Genomic DNA, 21,505 nt, shown 5'->3' on the forward strand with positions numbered 1-21,505 from the left:
CACTTTAACCTTTTTTATTGGGGATTGTAGTGGGGGGTCAGTCAATGACTTATGAGCACATTGACTACTTTCTATCTTATGATTATACCATGCCTACATCCTCGCTCCCTTCTTGTCTTCTTTTTATTTCTTTTCCATTTCTTAGCTGGGAGTGCCGCGACATTGCTTTTTTTTTGTTTTTCTCTGGTGTTAACGTAAGGGTACTGTGTGTCGCTGGGTTCGAGGGTGGGGGCACTCCTGGTCACCTATTAATGGGTGGCGGCGTAGAAAAAAAAAACTTCAGTGCCGTGCCTCCCAAGGTCTAACGGGCCTCTCATATAAGATTTAGTCAACTAGCATGTTCAATCTTTAATCTAGAGTATGGGGCGTCTTGCCCCAGGCCGTGGGGCGTTTTGCCCTGGGGTTGGGGCAAAATGCCCCATTTGCAGTTGCTTCACAAATCACTTCCTAGCTGGGAGTCCGATCATAAGTGAATGAATTTGAGGGGTGGAATTTAAAGTAAAATGTCCAAAGAACGCATTGAGCACAAATTTGGCCTTCCAGGTGATGTGGGACAAAAGTTATGTAGCAAAATAAATTATCTGGGGCGTCTTGCCCCAGGCTACCCTACCTAAATAAATAAGTATGCCTATTATAATAAATAAATGGCAAAACCACGCGCAGGGATAATCGTCGGTTAATGCCCACCGGACATGCAACATAAGCTGGTTGTGTAACGAGGGGAAATCTTGGTTTAAGCATACGGTTTCAAGAGGTCTCCCAAGAATAAGAGGCCCCTCTTGACCACCGTTGTCAAACGCAAGCGATTTGCTGAAATCCAAGAAGCTTTAAAGCCTCACCCGGGATGCTTTTGAACCTGTGGAGATTTCGCCGACGCAATGGGATCCACTCTGGAAATTTTGAGATCTTTTGACATCTTATCCTCAGTTTCTTGTGTTTCATCAAGCATAAAATGAATAAGCCTGGGTGACACATTTACGCAATGCATGTTTTCCTGGAGACAGGCGGATGAATGACTTTGCCAACTCAAGACTTTATCAACTAAACTCGGTTCGCGGGAGCCTTATGGTCTGAGTGTGAGCAGTGAAAGAGTGACACAGACACATCGTATCAATCTGAGACTAAAAGTCGGAAATATGGAGCACTTAAAAAGCTTGAAACTGTATTTCAACCACGCATTACCGAGACCGCCTACGCACTACACCAATCCCCGAGTCAGCAAGACACACTCTTATTGAACACCAGTACCTCCCTACATAATAGGAAACAAAGGAACGATTTCAACTGAAATAATGTCGGCACTACCACACCAAAATATTCGGACCGAAGATATGAATATTTGGTGGCAATCTTCGGTTCGAACATTTTGGTGTCTTCAGTCAGCTCGATGCTAGCACCCCAGTCGCCAGTCCATTTCCTTTTTCACTATTCGCATGGCTCAGATCTTGTGCGACACCCCGTCCGTAGCGAGCTCTCGCGGCACTCTTGTGAGTACGGGGCCGAGGTGTGAGGCAGGGACAGAGGATTCCCAGGGCGGATTGTCGGACCGGCCGGCCGGGAACGGGCTCCGAGCCGGTCCGACTGGCGCGGCCAGCCAGCCGCTCGGCGGGCTCTCGGGCCGCCCCGGCAGGTCACACTGGGTGCCTGCAGCCTATATATGACGCCGCACACAGTGGCCGGCAGCACTGCCACTGGGACCGGGTCACCGGCTCGCCCTCCGCCATGGCGCGCCTGCATCTACTCGCCCTGCTTCTGGTGAGTGTCCGACCGCTCCGAGCTGCAACACTCAGCGGTGAACCGACCAACGAGCTGACATTTTATACGCAACTTCAGATGTGGTTTTCGCCTCGACTTCGCGACAAAGTTTACGTTTATGTTGAGCAAGTAAATAAAGGTTAAAGCAAACACATTAAACGAACCAGACTTTCCATACCAAATATTTCCTTTCGAAATACATCAGCTGTGCATGTGGGTTTCTGTGATCAGTGAACAAACGAAAGTAGTTTTGCGGAGGCTCTTATCATGCCCGTGTCCCGAGCTGGGTAGCACACTCCGTTCTCCCCAGCTGTGGTGAGTGTATCGCTGTTCCCGACGCGGCGTGTTACTCGTTTCCGTGGTCTGTCCCAGGTGTCGGCGGCAGCGGCGGCCGACAAGGACTCATCGTCCGACAGCGCCGAGGGAGAGAACCGACAGCCGCGGCTCCGACTGCTAAAGGACGCGATCAGCGGCTTCGGGGGACGCGGGGTGACCATCCGACTGCACCCAAAGCCAGCACCCTGCCATGTGAGTAGCGACAGGGATCAACATAAGCTGCGTGAGGAGCGACAGGATCTAACGTGGGCCACAGAATAGCGACATGGTCTAACCTAGGCTCCATGAGTAACGACACGCCACCCCGGGCTGAGCCCATTTAAACTCTCGCAGGCCGTTACATAGGGAAAAGACAGCTAATCGGTGCCTGGTGTGAGAAATTATGAATCCTAGCTGAACTTTACTTGAATCGCTTCACCTACGTTTTGTCACATAAACGCAGCCTGAAAAGGTTAAAAGGCACTAGATACCAGCAAACAGACCCCTAAACCGTGTAGCCTGCCTGCACCCGCCGCGGCGCTAAGCGGTGACGCCGTGTGTTTGCCGACAGGGTGCCGGCTGTGTGGCCCTCCCGCCGCCGCCGGCGACCGAGTGTGACAGCTACCGGCCGTGCGCGGGCGGCGGACGGTGCGTGGCCGGTCGGTGCGTGGCCTGCCTCGCCGACAGCGACTGTCCCCACTCGTTCAGCTGTTTGCAGCATCAGTGCCGGCCGGGGTACTCGGCCGGTCTGTGTCTGAGCAGCGCTCAGTGCGGCGGCGACCACCACTGCGTCAGCGGCCAGTGCCGGCCGCTGCTGGACGCCGGCGAGCCGTGCCACTCGGGCGGCAGCTGCGGCTCGGGCAGCTGCGTGCGCGGCTACTGCGCCCAGTGCTCGCAGTACCGGCCGTGCGCCGGCGGCGAGCTCTGCCTGCACGGCCAGTGCAAGGCGCCGGCCGAGAACGGCGGCGAGTGCTGGGTCAGCCTGCACTGCAAGTCGCGCGTCTGCTGGCACGGCACGTGCGCCGAGTGCGCGCACAGCGAGGACTGCGGCAGCGGCAGCTACTGCCGCGCCGGTGTCTGCACCAGCAAGCTGGCCATCCAGAAGCCGTGCGACGAGCACAGCCAGTGCTGGTCGGGCCTGTGCGGACCGCGCGGCGTGTGCGCCGACTGTCTGAGCAACGACCAGTGCAGCGAGGACCAGTACTGCTACGAGCACAGCTGCCGCAGCCGGCAGCCGCACGGCATGGCGTGCCGCCGAGACCGCGACTGCCACACGGGCAAGTGCGGCGACAAGGGCCGCTGCGTGGTCTGCCTGACGCGCGCCGACTGCGCGGCCGGCGAGTACTGCTCGCCGTCCGGCTCCTGCGACCCGCTGCGCCAGCTGCACGAAAAGTGCGAGAACAACGACCACTGCCTGAGCAGGGCGTGCGGCAAGCTCGGCTACTGCGTCGAGTGCCGCACCAACCAGCAGTGCCGCAGTGGCGAGCGCTGCAGCTGGGGCGTCTGCCGGCCGCGCTACAAGTTCGGCGAGTCCTGCAGTCAAAACTCCGACTGCGACACAGATCTCTGCCGCGACAAGACGTGCGTCGAATGTGACCGGGACAGGGACTGCGGCGGCAACCGGTACTGCACCAACGCCGGCCGCTGTCAGGAGAAGCGCGCAGCCGGCGGCAAGTGCACGAGGGACAGCCAGTGCACCACCGGCCAGTGCGACACACGGACGGGCGACTGCGTCCAGTGCAAGGCCGACAGGCACTGCCGCGGACCGCCCAACAACGCAAACTTCTGCATCGAAAACACGTGTATGCAGGGAATCCCGAACGGTGTGTGCTGCGCTACCAACTCTGACTGCCAGTCCGGCAGATGTTCGAGGAGAATTCGCCAGCGGAACACGAACGAGTGCCTCGCCATGGGACGCAGGGGTGTCTGCAGATAGGAGGCCACTGCCGGCGCCGGATGAACTCGCAGCAATTTGTCAATATTTTACGAGCGAGTGAGCAGTCCTCAGACAAGCAGGCTGGACAGTGGCCATCCTTCATGCTAGGAGCAACTTCATAGTCACCACCAAGCATATCAAGCGGACGATAAATGGGACGGTTTGCGGCCATTGGCTGTTTCCGCAAAACGAAGTCTGACGCTATCAATTAGCTAAAACAAACATTAAAATTGAAATCCTCAACTTACGTGGATATTTTGTGCATTTTTGAAGTACGGCTCGTTGAAACATCGAGCGAAACAAATGTCACACTTTCCCGGTTGCCTGTCACTTGTACCGTGCCATGTTCTCGATGTAATTTTGTTACGGGCCTCGAGCCACTGTTAATTGTGTAAGGATACATATGACACATTGTGTTTGTTTGTCACCAATACAAGCACGTGCTAGCGAAGTCGGTAAGTCTGTCCACTGTTCAAAAGGAGCAGGCTGCCGGGTGTCGGAGGTCGCTAGTCGCTGGACCACCCGATACGCCGGCAGGTCCGGTCACCAGGGGTCACAGGTCATCAGTCGGCGGCCCGCCCGACCCACCTGCAGTGCACCACGATCGGTCCGTCCAGGTCCGGCGACCGGTGGCGCAGACAGATGCGGATGCGCCGGCGGAACTCCAGGATGGCGTTGGAGAAGGGGCACGAGTGACAGGGCCACTCGGTGTAGTGGAACTGCAGCACAGTCCGCTCCTGCCGACACAACTGCAGGTCAGACGGAGGACACGCGGCGCCCGCCCAGTCGTAGTAATTACCCGGCCGATACGCCGGCACGATATCGCCAGGGAAATTACGGCTATCGCCCGGCACGCCCGAGCGGCACAGCACCGCGCCAAGGAGTGTGTATCGCCACACGGCACGTGAGCCTACACAACAGTCTGGGGCGCAATAGTTCTACACGAACGGCACACCTGATGGCGATACCTACCTACTGGTATTCCCTAGGCCGTGCCTGTGCGCAGTGTGTCTTAATCACAGGCTCCAAACTATAAACTGACGCCTGCACCTTTCAACAGTCCTCAGGAAACTCGGCGCACAGACCGGCACCCACCTCGCCGTCTTTCTTGAGCTTGATGGTGCGGATGACAAAGTTGGCGAGCTGCTCTTCCTTGAGCAGTGTGACGCTGATGTCGCCGAATTCCTCCTCCCGGTCGACCAGCACGGGCCAGTACTGGACACACATCACCTGTCCAGACAGAGGTCAGAGTTATCACACCAGCCAGTACTGGACACACATCACCTGTCCGGACAGAGGTCAGAGTTATCACACCGGCCAGTACTGGACACACATCACCTGTCCGGACACAGGTCAGAGTTATCACACCAGCCAGTACTGGACACACATCACCTGTCCAGACAGAGGTCAGAGTTATCACACCGGCCAGTACTGGACACACATCACCTGTCCGGACACAGGTCAGAGTTATCACACCAGCCAGTACTGGACACACATCACCTGTCCGGACAGAGGTCAAGAGTTATCACACCGGCCAGTACTGGACACACATCACCTGTCCGGACACAGGTCAGAGTTATCACACCAGCCAGTACTGGACACACATCACCTGTCCGGACACAGGTCAGAGTTATCACACCGGCCAGTACTGGACACACATCACCTGTCCGGACAGAGGTCAGAGTTATCACACCGGCCAGTACTGGACACACATCACCTGTCCGGACAGAGGTCAGAGTTATCACACCGGCCAGTACTGGACACACATCACCTGTCCGGACAGAGGTCAGAGTTATCACACCGGCCAGTACTGGACACACATCACCTGTCCGGACACAGGTCAGAATTATCACACCAGCCAGTACTGGACACACATCACATGTCCGGACACAGGTCAGAGTTATCACACCGGCCAGTACTGGACACACATCACCTGTCCAGACAGAGGTCAGAGTTATCACACCGGCCAGTACTGGACACACATCACCTGTCCGGACAGAGGTCAGAGTTATCACACTGGCCAGTACTGGACACACATCACCTGTCCGGACACAGGTCAGAGTTATCACACCAGCCAGTACTGGACACACATCACCTGTCCGGACAGAGGTCAGAGTTATCACACCGGCCAGTACTGGACACACATCACCTGTCCGGACAGAGGTCAGAGTTATCACACCGGCCAGTACTGGACACACATCACCTGTCCGGACACAGGTCAGAGTTATCACACCGGCCAGTACTGGACACACATCACCTGTCCGGACAGAGGTCAGAGTTATCACACCGGCCAGTACTGGACACACATCACCTGTCCGGACACAGGTCAGAATTATCACACCAGCCAGTACTGGACACACATCACCTGTCCGGACACAGGTCAGAGTTATCACACCGGCCAGTACTGGACACACATCACCTGTCCGGACAGAGGTCAGAGTTATCACACCGGCCAGTACTGGACACACATCACCTGTCCGGACACAGGTCAGAGTTATCACACCAGCCAGTACTGGACACACATCACCTGTCCGGACACAGGTCAGAGTTATCACACCGGCCAGTACTGGACACACATCACCTGTCCAGACAGAGGTCAGAGTTATCACACCGGCCAGTACTGGACACACATCACCTGTCCGGACAGAGGTCAGAGTTATCACACTGGCCAGTACTGGACACACATCACCTGTCCGGACACAGGTCAGAGTTATCACACCAGCCAGTACTGGACACACATCACCTGTCCGGACACAGGTCAGAATTATCACACCAGCCAGTACTGGACACACATCACCTGTCCGGACACAGGTCAGAGTTATCACACCGGCCAGTACTGGACACACATCACCTGTCCAGACAGAGGTCAGAGTTATCACACCGGCCAGTACTGGACACACATCACCTGTACGGACACAGGTCAGAGTTATCACACCGGCCAGTACTGGATACACATCACCTGTACGGATACAGGTCAAGACTATCGTGGCCAGTACTGGACAGACATCACTTGTCCGAGCACATATCAATTATCAGAGTAACCACCGGCCAGTACTGGGCACACATCACCTGTCCGGACACAGGAGTTATCAGGTCACGCCACCGCAATCATGGCATTTTTTCATTTTCCTCAAGAAAACATTTTCACCCATCCCTTGACTACCTAGACCGTCTGTCGCCGGTCCTATCGTACAGCTATGCAGGCGCAGCCACATGCGTGATGAGGCCCGACCCTTCCCCACGCGACAACTCGATCACGGCCGGCCGCTCAGACCCGTCCATACAGCACCAATGGATGAGGGTGATTGTGCCGGCACAGTGCACCAGCACAGGTGTAGGGACGGTCGTGGGTCAGTAGGTACAGATGTATGGACACTGGACGGTCGCATGCCCAACCATAGGGCACCACCAGCACCCCATTGTACCAGTGAGGAACGAGCCTCATTACTGTCTGTTACATAACTAAGTCCTCACGCAAGTCTCCAGCTCTACCATTAGCCATAAGCCAACATTCCACTGACCAAAGCCAGGATAAACGGGAGACATCCGATTCCAAAGCCGGACCAAATCCCCACAGTCAGGATTGGAAATGCGTCCCGGGCTGACTCCAGCAGAGAAGCGTCGTTCCACTGCCAGCATTAGAAAGTTCCTTGATGTCGCATTAGCATCACTCCGGCGCTTCGTGGCCGGTCACCGTATGTCGCAGCCTACCCCTCACAGCGCTTATAACGAGCGCTGCCGTTCAGCATAAATACACTGGCGACCAGGGCGGTGTTTCACGGGCTGCTGCTACCACGCTGCTATCAAATTGCGCGAGCTGACGTCACACTTGTGGTAGTGTTGGAGCAATGGGCCTGTTGATGTCTCCATGGAAACCCAATTTGACAAGTCGTAAAATCGGCGTGCTGCTATCACCGGTGAAACAGGGCCCAAGGCGCGATACACTATAGAAAGTGACTACTGGCTTGCTGGCGTCACACATGTCTGTAAACGCTTGACATCACTGTTATGGTACAGCAAAACAGCCAAGCTATTGCACGCGCTTTGCCGGAAGTTCACAAATCGATTCCGACGTTTAAACAACTGCTGGGTTCAGTTGGTTATGATCGCACGGTATTTTTACGCTTGGTGGCATTATTGCAGCAAGTTCCCCTCCGCATTTTAGTTCATGCCCGTTCATACAAGAACTGTATAAAGATACCTGCCAATAGGCGTATTATAGCTGCTTATAACCCGACTTGCGATACTATTCCAGCGGAAGTTATAACGTTGAATCATAAGACAGCGTGAAGACTGCCAAGAGGGATGACGTCAGCCGACAGATACTCCGTATGGGACTCTCCAAAAACAGATTCATTCGAAAGAGCCATTTGAACACCGATCAGACCAACAGATAGATGAGTCTGCTGGGAGTCCGAGGGAGTCGTCTGACATATGACAAACGAGCAGAAAGTCACAGTTCACACACCAAGATCAGAGAACCATAGGGTATCAACGTGCTCGCGTTCGCTAACGACTTCCTTCCGACTCGATTGATGTCGCCCTCTCGGCGGCAGAAGTGCCGAGTCGGCGCCAGAGACCGGCAGTCGGGCCTCCCCGCTCTGGCAGGTCACGCAGTACCCGACCCGCAGAGCATCCGGCCACGGCGCCAGGCCGGCCAACTTTCGGCATACATCAGCGCCCCGAAGTTGGTCCGTAAGCCGTGCCGCGGCCCATTAGCTGGCCACTGCGCGGCGTCGGGAGTCGGGAGTCGGGCGGCGTCGGGAGTCAGGCGGTCGGGAGTCGGGAGTCAGGCGGTCGGGAGTCGGGCGGCGTCGGAGCGGGACGGACGACCCAGTGCAGTCTCAGAGAAGACTCAGTCCCGTCCAATCGCCAGTCCGGCGCCCATCGAGTGGCTTCCCAGTTCCATCTCAGAGCCGCTGGCGCCCGAGCCAGCGCGGTCAGTCCGGCCGGCCGCCGCGCCGTCCATCCGTCCGTCGCCAGTGGACACGTGACTGACGCGGGGGAGCCTGGCCGTCTGTCGTCAGCGGACACGTGACGAGTGCGGGGGCGAACGGCACGTGATTGTGGCCTTAATCAGCCGCGCTGGCCATGAGACGGGGAGGGACGGGGGCGGGACGGACGCCAGGCCACTCGGCCAGCCGGCGGACACCGAGCATTTCTGCACGGAAACCCGCACTGCAGTGCCGCCAGGATTACGTGCTTCAGCCGTCTGAAATAAATCCTGAAATTTGGACCAATTAGGGGTCTCAGTTGACAAGTGTTGTCCTTTTCAGCCCGACATCCTCTGGTCGATGTTTCCTCATTAGTTGAACGTCGCATCTGTCGGATCGATGGGATCGATTTGTGGTGTAATCACAGCCCGATACTGCGGCGTTCACCAGCGATTGGCGTGACCGGGGACGGCCCAGCTGCGGCGCTGTTTGGGCACAACCAGCGCCGTGACCGAGACGTGTCTGCACTGTGGCAGTGACCAAACCGTGCCAGCTGCAGCGCTGTCTGGGCACAGCCAGCGCCGTGGCTGGGACATGCCAGCGCCGTAGCTGGCTACGCCCCAGCGCTGAGCGCTGAGCAGTCGCTGTGTCTGTCCACGTACCAGCACGGTGGCCGGTACCTGGACACAGCTGGTGGTGAGCACCCCAGCCGAGCCGAGCAACCGGCACCAACAGCTACCACAATCTCAGTGAGATCGACCGCCAGAGTTACCTACAAGATCAATGACGCTTACCGTCTGTCCCCGATCAATGGCTCTCGGAGGGTTGCTGCTGGCGCTGCCTTCACCGTGAGTTGACGGCATCAATGCACCTCCCCCTATACCGCCATTTACAACAGCGCCAAGGAGCAACGACCATAGTTTGACGACATATCTCAGAATCAACACCTCACGGAATGTTCAGGTAAACCCCAGCTACAAACTCTGAAAGACTGTGCAGTTGACGCAGCGGACTGGTTATACGGTCCACATAACATTCAGCCAGCACAGCTGTGATGGCCAAAACACAGCCAAAATACGCCAATAAGTACTCTCAAAGGATAGTCTGAACGACCAAAATCCGAAAGAAGACCCGATATGAAACATTCGAGCACGCAATATCCTTTTAACGATGAGGTCACAGGCTACGCAACATTGCATTTTCCTACGAACATCCTGGTAATAATCTGATAACAGGAAAACATTCATCCTCGGTATCGGTTTTGAACAAATACGAGTCACATCGGTATCGAAAAACAAGCAACATTTGTAATTTGTCGATGAGCACCAACATTTGTCGGTAGGTAAGCAACTTTTGTTGAAATACAAACGTGCCTAAGACGTAAAGTAAGTGTTGACGACTGATGAGAGGAATAATCAAATGCCCCTTACCGGAAGGGGCATCACCCCTAGAACTACAGCGACCAGGCAGCGCTTGCGCCAAGACTCCAGCACTAATCGGTGCTGGCTAATGGCAATTATCCTACGTGTCTCTAGTCTATCAGACTTGCACCCGGCAGTCGGGAAGGCACTGCGCCTAGACACGCCAGCGGCCGGTGCATTCCTCACCACAAGCGGTGCGGACGGCGTGCAGGGTGCGTGAAATTACGATGTTTTGGGGGTTTTCAAGTGCCTGGACTGCAGAGTGCAGAGGTAGTTGGCGCCCATAGTGCGAGAATCTAAACGTCAGCGACAAGACGGGGAGGAGAGACAAGAGAGTTGACGTGGACTACGAAAAGCCAACAATACCCGTAGCGAGCACCAGATTACGTATTTACCTTGAGCAAGGTTTTTTTAAAACTTTTTTATTGCACGAAATTAACAGGACAGAAACAATAATCAACATGGTGAACAGAAGCACGGCAACGAAATACATGCGGTTGCATATCACTCAGCCTATCGCCCAAACCCTGTCCCACACAGGCTTCTTAACCCTATTCCTGGCGGGCTCCGCCGGGACAAGAAACTGGCGGGGGGGGGGCCGATTCGGCCCCCCCCCCCTGAGATCTCTAGAACGAAGCAAGATAGCGACAAGCGGTAAACGGCATCGGATACGCACGGCCAAGATCTACAATTTTTACTAAGGTCATTTTCAGGTCAGGTCAAAGATGACGTCACAGGGGTCGAAAAAGTCAAAATGGCGGCACTAGATATGGAGAGAGTTTTTCTCGAATAACTTTCGAATTAGTCAAGATAGGAACAAACTAAGGGCATCATCGTGATCCTCTCGTCAATCCGCATCGAATGATATATATATGTTGACCTCGAAAGGTCAAGGTCAAAGGTTGACCTCAGGTCACGTGACCTCGAGGTCATCATGTATATCATTCGATGCGTCTTGACGAGCTGAGCACAATGAGACCATCCACGCGTCTGTATCTTGTTCCTGTACGGAGTTATTGGCCAAAAACCTTTGGGGACCTTTGATGACGTCACATGACCTCACAGCTGCCCAACAGCAAAACAGACCTCAAGGTAGTGAAGGTTGATCGTATATGAAGTCATGTATGGTATATGGGGCCATTCCGACCCGTTTTAGTGGTAAAAACAGGGAGTTGATTTTTCCCCCATTGACTTATAATGGGGAGGTCGCGAAATTGACCTGACCTTAGGTCACCGATATCAAAATTCCGAGATATACAAATTGCACATACTGGTACCCTAACTAAACCCTGAAGAGAAGAAATTGATCGGTCAAAAACTCTAGCTCTGGCGTGATTGCAAACTTTTCTGAGGTAGCGTCACCAAACCGCCTCTGGTGACCTGACCTGAGGTCAGATCAACTCAAAATTTTCAGACATGTTGCGTATAAGCCTTTTAGGAAAAGTCAGAAAATTTGAGCTTCCTAGCTCAACGCGTTTGGGAGATATAACCAAAAAACCTCAGGGGGGGGCTCCTGAGGCCCCCCCCCCCCCGCCAGGAATAGGGTTAAACTGCAGGCGGCTGCTAGACAGGCGGAGCCCATCCGACGCCCGGCGGCGGCAGAGGAACGCGAGATAGAGCCACAAGGGCGGGCCACGCTCCGGCGACACCAGGCGCCAGCCGCCACTCCACCGAAAACCAACCCCGAAGCCACGCCAGGGTTCTCCCGGAACCGAGCTCTTCGGAGTGTGGTAAAGGATCCAGTCGAGAAGGAATCTGAGAGCAAGGATGCTGGGGCGGGGCCATTGAAACAAACATCGCAGGGCGCTTTGTGGTGTGGCCCGCCTGGCCGAGCCGGGGCGGCGTTCTCTCATGGAAACGCCCCGGCCCCGGGGAGATCTGGGGGATACCTCCCCAGCCGGGGAGATCTGTTGGTTACCTCCCCGGCGCTCCAGGCGGGCCGTCAGCCACCGCCCGCGCCGCCCGTCGAAAAAGTATCGCGGGCGACGCCCCCTATCCACCGGCCGGGCCTGCGAGCCGTCGACTTTTTGGGCCGGCGCCCCGCACGCCCGGCCGGCCGACCGGCCCAATTTAATAGGGCCGGTCCCAGGTTGGCCCGGATGGGTCATGGGAGCGGTGGCTGATTGTTTATCTTGCGTATAACGCACTCTACCTCCCGTCATCATCCACACACGCACGTCTCAAACTACAGGCGGGCTGCGCGACGGCAGGGCCCACCCAATTCCCAGTGGCGGCAGAGGGGGCATTCCACGTCAAATCAAACACCGAAATCCGTCATCCCCTTCGATTTTTCTGAAAATTTTTAGGCAGACTGGGCATGGTTCAAAACTGAGTTACGGGTAATATTTTCGAAATTTGATAACGTATCGCCGAGATATAGGTCATCGAATATAGCCAAAAATGCCACACATCATTTTTTTTTAAATGCTTATAACTCTAAATCCTTTTCTGGTATCAAAATGATATTAACAGGGTCTTGTAGGCAATTGATAAGGCTTTGATTTTTAATTATAAAATTAAATTGAAGTGACCTTGAAATGCATTTGACCTGACCTTGAATTAAAACAGAAAAATTTAAATAGCAAAAAACACGCCACCTTCGATTTAAGTAATTTTTACATATTATGTCCGTCATAATGTTCCTAACCATCTGTGAAAAAATTGGAGTGGGCCATTCATAACTTTCGCGGCAAACGCCGTTTTCATGCATCAACATCACGCAACCGCGCGTGACCTTGAAAGACAGAGTCAAGACATGCTTGCTTGTGTACACTTTCTGAAATGAATGATTGCTGATTAGTGATATCCTAAACTCTGCGAGAATGGAAATGCATAGTCATCGTAGTCAAGCATTCACGTTCCATTGTAAAAGTGTCTCAGGCAAACGGTATTTTGCGGTGAATTTTGAGCCGTGTGAAAATGCATCATGAAATAAATTCAACGAAAACATCATCACGCAACGATATCTTCACGCCTTTTGATCTTCACTATACGAAAGAACATACATTTTTGAGTATGTATGGGGAATTTCTAGTTAATCCGATAATTAAATATGGCAGTTAGAGTCCTGCTAAGAGTAACATGTCGCCGGCTGAGGCGGGATCGGCCGACGCGGGAAACGCAGCAGTCACAATTTTGTGTTTACACGTTCATATTTCAATTGTTTACCAACCTATTTTCAAAATTCTTTCACCATAAGATTGCCTGTACATTTCTTAGTCTTCTCACAAAATTTGACGCGAATCGAACGTAATCAGCGGCAGGGTTGTATACGACTCAATCAATAGCAATCAATTCAATCACGACAAATTTGGGAAACCAATCAAATCAATCAAGTCAGAGCAGTTTTCGGGAATTGATTCAATCGACTCAAACGCGACAATGAAAGGAATCAATCAACTCAATCAAACGACTCAAACCAAGATATACATTAGGTTTTTTGCCCCCCCCCAACTTGGAAAAGTGTCCATAGCAGTCTGGTGTACCTACCTACCTACCTACCTACCTACCTACAGAAGAAACATAAAAATATTGTCATTTAAAATTATAAATTGCCATGCCATTCAAAGTTTCTATGTAATAAGGAAGGATACCTAGTGATGGACAGGTGGATCATGATATTGAGGTTCAATGGGTAGAATTGGAGCAGAAGTTTCATTTAATGGGTGCAAAATAACCCAGTAGTTGACTTCAACAAACGCCCCTTAACCCAAATCACCACCTTTCACCTAAAAGCTGTCAATTTAATTTTGGCCATATTCCAGCTAAGTCATCAGGCCATCTACCTCATGTAAAGCCCCCGTCTGTCTCTTATGTGAGTTATGCGGAGCTCTTCTGAATTGAACCCTGAACATAATGAACCTAGCTAGGTTTCATGCCACACTGACACCATATGAAAGTGTTGAAAATGTGCCACAAATTTGACAACTTCATTAGGTATGCTTTATGAAGACAGCAGGAAAGCAGGTAGGTACCTACTTACTTGCCTAGATGTGTCACTGGCTACCAACAGTACCAACGAAGGTAGATAGGTTATATGTGAAGAATTCAAAACATTTTATTGCAATACAATTTGAAACTGTTAGGACTGGGGATAGGGATGAGCATTAAATATATATTTAAAAGGAAATGGAAAGGACAGGGACTCTGGAACCACAGGATAAGTTAAAGACAAAGGAAGTAGGTACAAGGAAAATTAAAACGCGAAAACGGCACGGTGCGACTGCGAAAAAAACAAAGAAAACGTTTTGCCGATAAGTATGCTAAGCTTTTATAAATCCTTATTCTACGTCTTTTGATTTTTTGGTAAGATGACGTCATTGGTTATCATGTAGTATGGTAGATCATCATAAAATAAATCGGTTGTACAACACCAATTTCGTTTTAATTATGATTTCATTTGAAATAAAACCACTTAATAATATTCGGTAAAATATTTTAAGGAAAATGAAATATATTAAATATGTTATGCTTAGGCTCTCAGGAGAAAAGGATCAACAAACGTTCTGCTGCAAATTAAACAATGCAGCAAATTAGCTATTAATTTACGTAAACGTAATTAGCGAGACGAAAACGACGCTTTTGTTTCAGTTATTTTTGTAGGGGTTTCAGATATTTATAGAGTTCAGTGCAAGGCCATATATGTTCAGTGGGTTGTTTCTGAGGAGATGTGGAGATGTGAATTATTAATTAATCACACTTTATTAGTATATAGGGCCTTGCACTTTATCATCTGGCTTAAAAAAAAAAATCCTGCTGAGTGCAGAAAGGTAGGTAGGTGCATCGCCAGGTATTATCTCATCCATGGCCAGGTTCTATCACAGGATTGGAGCAGTTATTGCAGTTGAAAGTCAAAGTTGGCTGTTCATGTTTAGGCCCTGTTCTTTATTTGGCCATCTACCCCATATTGCAGTTGTGATGACAAGCAGTTTTCAGTGTAGTTTTGTGATCTTTGATGTCATCAATTGGTGTCATTATTTTTGGTCAACTAAAACTTATTTAAACTTTCAATTCAATCGATTCAATCATACGAGTCACTCTAATTTTCGGGAATCAAATCAGTCAACCAGTCGCTAAAGTCAAACGAGTCAGTCAACCAGTCATCTCGAAAAGTCAATCGACTCAATCCAATCAACTCAAAATACGCGTTGAATCAAATCAATCAATTCAATCGACTTGATTGGTATACAACCCTGAATTCAGCGGTAAGGAGCGCGATGTAAAGACGGAACCGTTCCGTTCCGTCCCGGCACAGTCTACAATTCAGGCGGCGCGTAGCGGTCGGCGCCGGCTGCCGAGTCGCCGCGTCGCCGCGGCGACAGGATGTTCACTTTACACCGCTATTACTAGAACAGTTGTGAACCGATTTTCTTATTACTTGCACGATGAGATGTGCAATTCAATTCTGGACAGGTAGCCATAAGTAATTTCGCATCAATATTATGAGATATTGGCGAAAAACAGGAGGGGTGGGGCGAAATTCACTCTTCCCCCTCCACTGCGCGTGCTAACATACGTTTGCATATGTGCCATTTTCTTCAAAACTTATGAATGGCCCACTCTAATTTTTTCACAGATTGTTAAGAATATGGTAGGCAATAAAATATATGAAAATGAGCCAAATCGAAGGTGGCGTGTTTTTTGCTATTTCAATTTTTGTGCTTAATAACAGAGTTAAGCAAATTTCAAGGTCATATATTTAAGTCGATGCAATTCTAAACAAATGCTTAAGAAATTACCTAAACAGTAAGGTTTATTTCATTCAAATCAAACAAGTACAACCAAAGTTATGGTCGTTCAAAAATATAAAGATGCAACATTTTGTAAAAATTTGATGCCCTATATTTAGAAGACCTGTGGTCAGAATGTGCAAAAAACATCAATGTAATGTCCAGGGCGACACAGGAACTCGCTCACAAATTTATAATGAAATCGCTGATGGTAAGGTGCAAAACAGCCGATTTTTGTTCGATTTGACGTGGAATGCCCCAGAGGCTAACACGGGCCGCGTACCGACGACACCGACAGAATTGCTAGTGTTATTAGTTGTATCTAGGGCGGATACAAAGTCAAGTCATTTATTAACGAAATTCTTAAATGTATCATTTTTTCTTGCTATATATTGCTCCGTTTCAAAGTCCTGTTTGAGTATGTTTTTGAAATGATCAATAGAGGGTCGGACATTTCTTCGTCTTGCATCATATATTACGTATTTTGCAATTGTTACAATGTGATTTATGAGTGTGCTGTTTTCTTTCCCAAAAATTTTGACTCCAGGGCTAAGCGGTCCTATTTCACTTTCTTTCAGATATTCCGCTATGTCGTTCCATAGTCTAGCGACTACATTGCATGTCAAAAATAAGTGTGCTAGCGTTTCTGGCTCATTTTGGCAAAAAGAGCAGTTATCATTTTCTTCAATCCCTATTATTTTTAGGAAAGTGTTGGTTGTCAAAATCCGCATCACTAGCTTATACTGAAAAGATACGTATCGGCTTGGAACCACACTATTTTTTATATTAAAAACGGAAAAACAGTCAAATGTTTCTATATCTCTATTCCATTTGTTTTCTATTCTAGCTATATCATCGAAATTTCCTCTTTTTTGTTTATTTTGATTTTTAGCAAACAAGTTTGTAAATGTAGCATTACTTAAAAGACATTTCAATCGTGCTGGAAGTACCGGCTGTTGATAAGATTCTTTAAGCCGGTTACTTTTAATGTTCATTGGCAAGCTTAATACTAGGCTTTCATATTCAAATTGCATACAGTTTACATGAAATTTTTCCTTAAACCTCCGCCAAGTCATTACTTTTCCATTCTCAAGGAGGTCTCCTATAAACTTTATTCCATTTTTTCCCAGTTAGCGTATCGTATTACTTTAAATTTAGTCATGTCCGAGTTGAAAATGTTTTCATTACAAACATCCTCATCTTCCACGGTGAAAGACTTAGAGAAGGAAATCCAGGTAGAGACTACGTCTTTCCAGAAAGGATTATGGATTTCCGGAAGTAGCTTTCTGAGTGCAGCTGTACCGAAGTTCCAAATGCAATCCGTTCTAATTTTCTTTGGTATTAGAAGGCACCACGTTGTGTTTTTCCCCTCAATGGTCCTTTGTATCCACTTCATTTTTAATGATTTGACATATGAATCAATGTCAATCATTGCTAACCCATTGTCAGTTAACTTCTGACACAATCTTATCCTCTTTATAGGGTTTCTTTTGGAACCCCATATATAACCAAACAATATTTTTGATAGTTCTCTTACCGTTTTTTCACTAGGATTAGGTAGTGCTGATAGAACATGCGTTATCTGTGGTAGTATCAAACTTTTGGCAACGATTATTTTCCCAGTTAGACTGATATGTCTATTTTGCCACATTCTTATCACTCGTAATATTGCCTCCTGTTTCATCAGCAAGTTTTTCTCTACTATGTTGAAACATTTCGGTTCAAATATAATTCCCAGAAGCTTTATTTCATGCACCCAATTTATCACAATGTCTGGACATATAACATCTACTCGTGAAGTTTCACTTCCAATCCACATCGCATTGGATTTTGAAACATTTGGTTTTAGACCTGAGAATTTGGCAAACCAGCCTAGTTCAGCAAAGACTGCCCTCAAGCTTAGCTCAGTACCGTCCAGAAAAAATACCTTGAGCAAGGTTAATGAATATTGTTAACTTATGGGTTAATTATGATCACATTCTCAAACGACCAATCAAACACAGGAGCCCAGAATAGAGCAATAAATAGAAAACAATTTTGAGAGCCCCAACTCACTGGAAGCTGGCAACGCAACCTTCTTTTGAGACATGAAATCGTTCTTGGGTTTAGACAACTCAAACATGAGCTTCAATTGATCAATGCCTATGCCAAGATACCAATATAGAGACTCTATATTGGTATAATTCCAACATCCCCACAATACTATTTCCTCGCGTCCAAAACTGCCACACGACCTTTCGCGTTCCAGCTCTATAATGCACGCAGTCTGAGCAGCGTCCAACGGCATCCGGTCTCGATACAAAGAGTTGGCGGACGCCCAGAAGCTCCGAACTACAAGGCAGCGGCCGCGCCGCTCAGCGAATATCCGGTCCAGGCGAACGTAAAACAGAGCCGTGCCACATAAAATAGTCCAAACCGCTGGAGTTGAAGCACAACATTGCTTTTCGCGTCAAACATCGCAAAATCCAACGACTCCACAGAATTCGTCGCCATTTATGGGCGTTGTGCACATAGCGGCGCTTATTTACAAATGCAGCTACATTTAGCCAGCGTTCTCTGCTCAATGGAAACCCAGTCCCGCTTAACTGGCCGAAATGTTACATTGCCTGTTTCCGGCGAACTGGAACGGGAATGCCTCCAGTGCTCCTAAAGTCGATTAGGATTATTCCACAGGGAAAGAGATAGGCCCAGCGGCCTGGCAACAACCAGCATTACACCAGTGGTGATCATCGCGCTGGTCAAGGAAGTTGTCGCTGACACCGCTGCTCGGCACACCCAGCATCTTCGGGGACACACGTTGTGCGCCTATTATTTGCCAATGCCATCAATAAAACAATCTTTTTGGCAGACCTTCCTCAGAAACTGCTTTAATAATCAGCAGAGTGGCGGATGGAACCAGTCAGTCACGGATCAGGAGCGGACAGCCCCGGCGCATTGGTCAGCAGTCAGCACCACCCTTCCTCCGCCGGACCGGTCCACTCTCAGCGACCAGGTCACCCCGGCGGACAGCCGCCGGCCGGCCCCGCCTGCCGGCGCCCCAGGCCAAGTGGAGCTAACTCAAAGGTCAGCCAACTTGTGCCAGGTAAACATGACTCTCGACGGCCGGTCGAGATTCTAGCTGAAATAGCATTCCTCCCAGGCAATGCCCGCAGCCGACACGGCTGTTTGCATGTAGCTGCAACCACAAATCACTGACAGGAAACGAAAGTGCCGCAGTTTTAGCACGCCTTTCGCTTCTGTGCCTGTTACTCAAGTTAGTAAGGTCTTAAGGAAATAAACAATTAGCGGAAAGAGGCGTTCGTACAATTGCGACTTTTAACAAATCAATAAATAACTGTTGTAAGTTTGCGCGACGCTTTTTACGCATATCCACATGCCGCAATCCACAGGCCGCAACGAACTGTGTCTGGAGCTGACACACACATAATAGAAGGTTCAAACAGATACGTGAGCGCTTCGAAATAACATGAGCTACAGCAGGCTAAATAACATCAGCTACAGCAGGCTAAATCATATAATAACGTAATAACATTTTCAGCGCAACTGCATTTGCTTCAACGTGTCTACCATACCTCCACGGGTAGGTATTGGGTTCAGCACAGGTGACATTAAATGCCAGACGAATTATGCCAGAACGAGCACAAATTACCGAACGCCGAGCGGCCGTGGGCGGCGGCGAACAGCGGCGGGTCTGTCCCACGCCATTCCGCCATAGCCACAGCACACACGCCAGCCGGGCACGCGATCCGCGGAGCGGCTGGCGGTTCGGCACAGCGCTGGGCGCCGTCAAACACCCGTTTCCGCCCAATGTCGGCGGCTGACACGTCACGGAGCCGAGTGGCGTGACGTCAGCGGCGCGCGCGTGCCGCCGCCCAAACACGGCCCGTGACGCAGTCCTGGACACCACGGCGGTCACCGGCGACCCACGGTCATGTGACGGGGTGGAGGGAGGAGTTCACGGTCTGTGACGCAGTCCTGGACACAAGGCCGACCACTGGTGACCCGCGGTCATGTGACGAGGAGGGGCTCTGGCCCCACTGACCGCCGCGCCACATTCCACCCGGAGATAAAAGGTCGCGTCCAGCGAGATGACGGGCGCGGCTCGGGAGCGGACCCAAACAAGGCCGCCCCGCCGGCGCACCAGCCGCAGCGAGCCAGCGCGGCGGCCGCCTGGTAACCAAACGCTAACAATGACTTCAAAGCGGAGCACTAACAAGATGATGCACTCTGACGGCGCTGACGCACTCACCTTAATGAAGTCGAACGTTTTGGTGAGCATGACGATGCAGGGCGACCGCTCCTTCCACATCATCCGCCAAAAGTCGTTGAGGGTGCGTTCGTTGGGGCCCTGCGTCACGATGTAGGCGTTCGGCTTGAGGAGACTCTGCGATAACAGATGGAGAGGGGGAAGTCAGTGGGAGGTCCAGTCCATCTGTGTAGACCAATATTTCACTGGCCTCAGGTAGGTACAGTTCAATCACAAAAAATGACAAGGAATTCATACCACATGAACGCAAATGATAATGCTCATTGCACATGGCTTTTCACGATACTATGCAACAGAACATGGGAGAATGAGCAGCTGCCGCATTTACATTGACAAACAATAGCTCGGCCAAGATCGTGTGAAAATTCGTGTAAGTTGGAAACAGCACCCGTGTAAGCTACATGTCATAGAGCATACCTATCAAAGAAGTCCTTTAATCTCTCTTTTCCTAAACAAAGCGAGCTACGAAACCGCCTTCTCCATCCGGCGCCGGCCCAGACTTCCATTTATTCAGAGTGAGTCATAAGTGTGAGTGTGGGTGTAGCATAATTGCGGCCGCAGGCGGACTATTTTAGCAGAGTAAGGCGCTACCAATCCACAGGCGCCGATCAATGGTCGACTAGTATCGGCGTTTCGGCAGGACAGCGCGCGGCGGTAACGGCGTGCCTGATACCGGATCGGCGAAACGCCGCGGTACTCAGACCCCACCCACTACCACCTAACGGTGATGGTAGGCCGCGGCCCGACCGACCGCGCCCCGGTCACGAAATAAACCTGCTGTACAAAAACAGTGCCTTGTTCCGCGACTTTTCTTTCGTGAAAATCATGAGTGGAACGAGACATCGCTGTCGCATGTGGGCCCCCATTGTTACGCAAATGTGTCAGATTGCATAATAAAAAAAAAAAAAACACTCTCTATGCAGAGCCAGCGAATGCTTTATCTTTTTGCTGCCGGAATTCGGCTGAAATGTCCAGCCATGCATTCTTCCGAGGATCATTTAACGGAACACAGTGCCACTATGAGGCCTCTCCAGCTCTGTGGCGTGGGTGATCAGCGGGGCCTGTCCTGTCCGTCTCCACCGGTCCCCGTGATCGGATCTCACGCTCGGCAGTCGGACGGCCCGCCGAGGGATGTCCGGCCGGCGCCG

The 21,505-nt window shown here is 50.8% G+C and overlaps 1 protein-coding gene across 4 annotated transcripts in view; it reads right to left on the reverse strand.

The window, feature by feature from the left end:
* The window catches only part of LOC122378660 (receptor-type tyrosine-protein phosphatase S-like), a 48,601-nt gene that overhangs the window by 13,040 nt on the left and 14,056 nt on the right, over window positions 1-21,505 (reverse strand). For all 4 annotated transcript variants that reach the window (XM_043359960.1, XM_043359958.1, XM_043359957.1 and 1 more), the window contains exons 5-7: window positions 20,340-20,474; window positions 5,102-5,236; window positions 4,595-4,743 (exon numbers count right to left, since the gene is read on the reverse strand). In XM_043359960.1, the coding sequence (XP_043215895.1) occupies window positions 4,595-4,743; window positions 5,102-5,236; window positions 20,340-20,474 (419 nt within the window). The remainder of the gene's footprint in view (window positions 1-4,594; window positions 4,744-5,101; window positions 5,237-20,339; window positions 20,475-21,505) is intronic.

This window comes from Amphibalanus amphitrite, unplaced genomic scaffold (assembly GCF_019059575.1).
Source record: "Amphibalanus amphitrite isolate SeventyFive unplaced genomic scaffold, NRLGWU_Aamphi_draft 000063F_arrow, whole genome shotgun sequence".
NCBI lineage: Eukaryota > Metazoa > Arthropoda > Thecostraca > Balanomorpha > Balanidae > Amphibalanus > Amphibalanus amphitrite.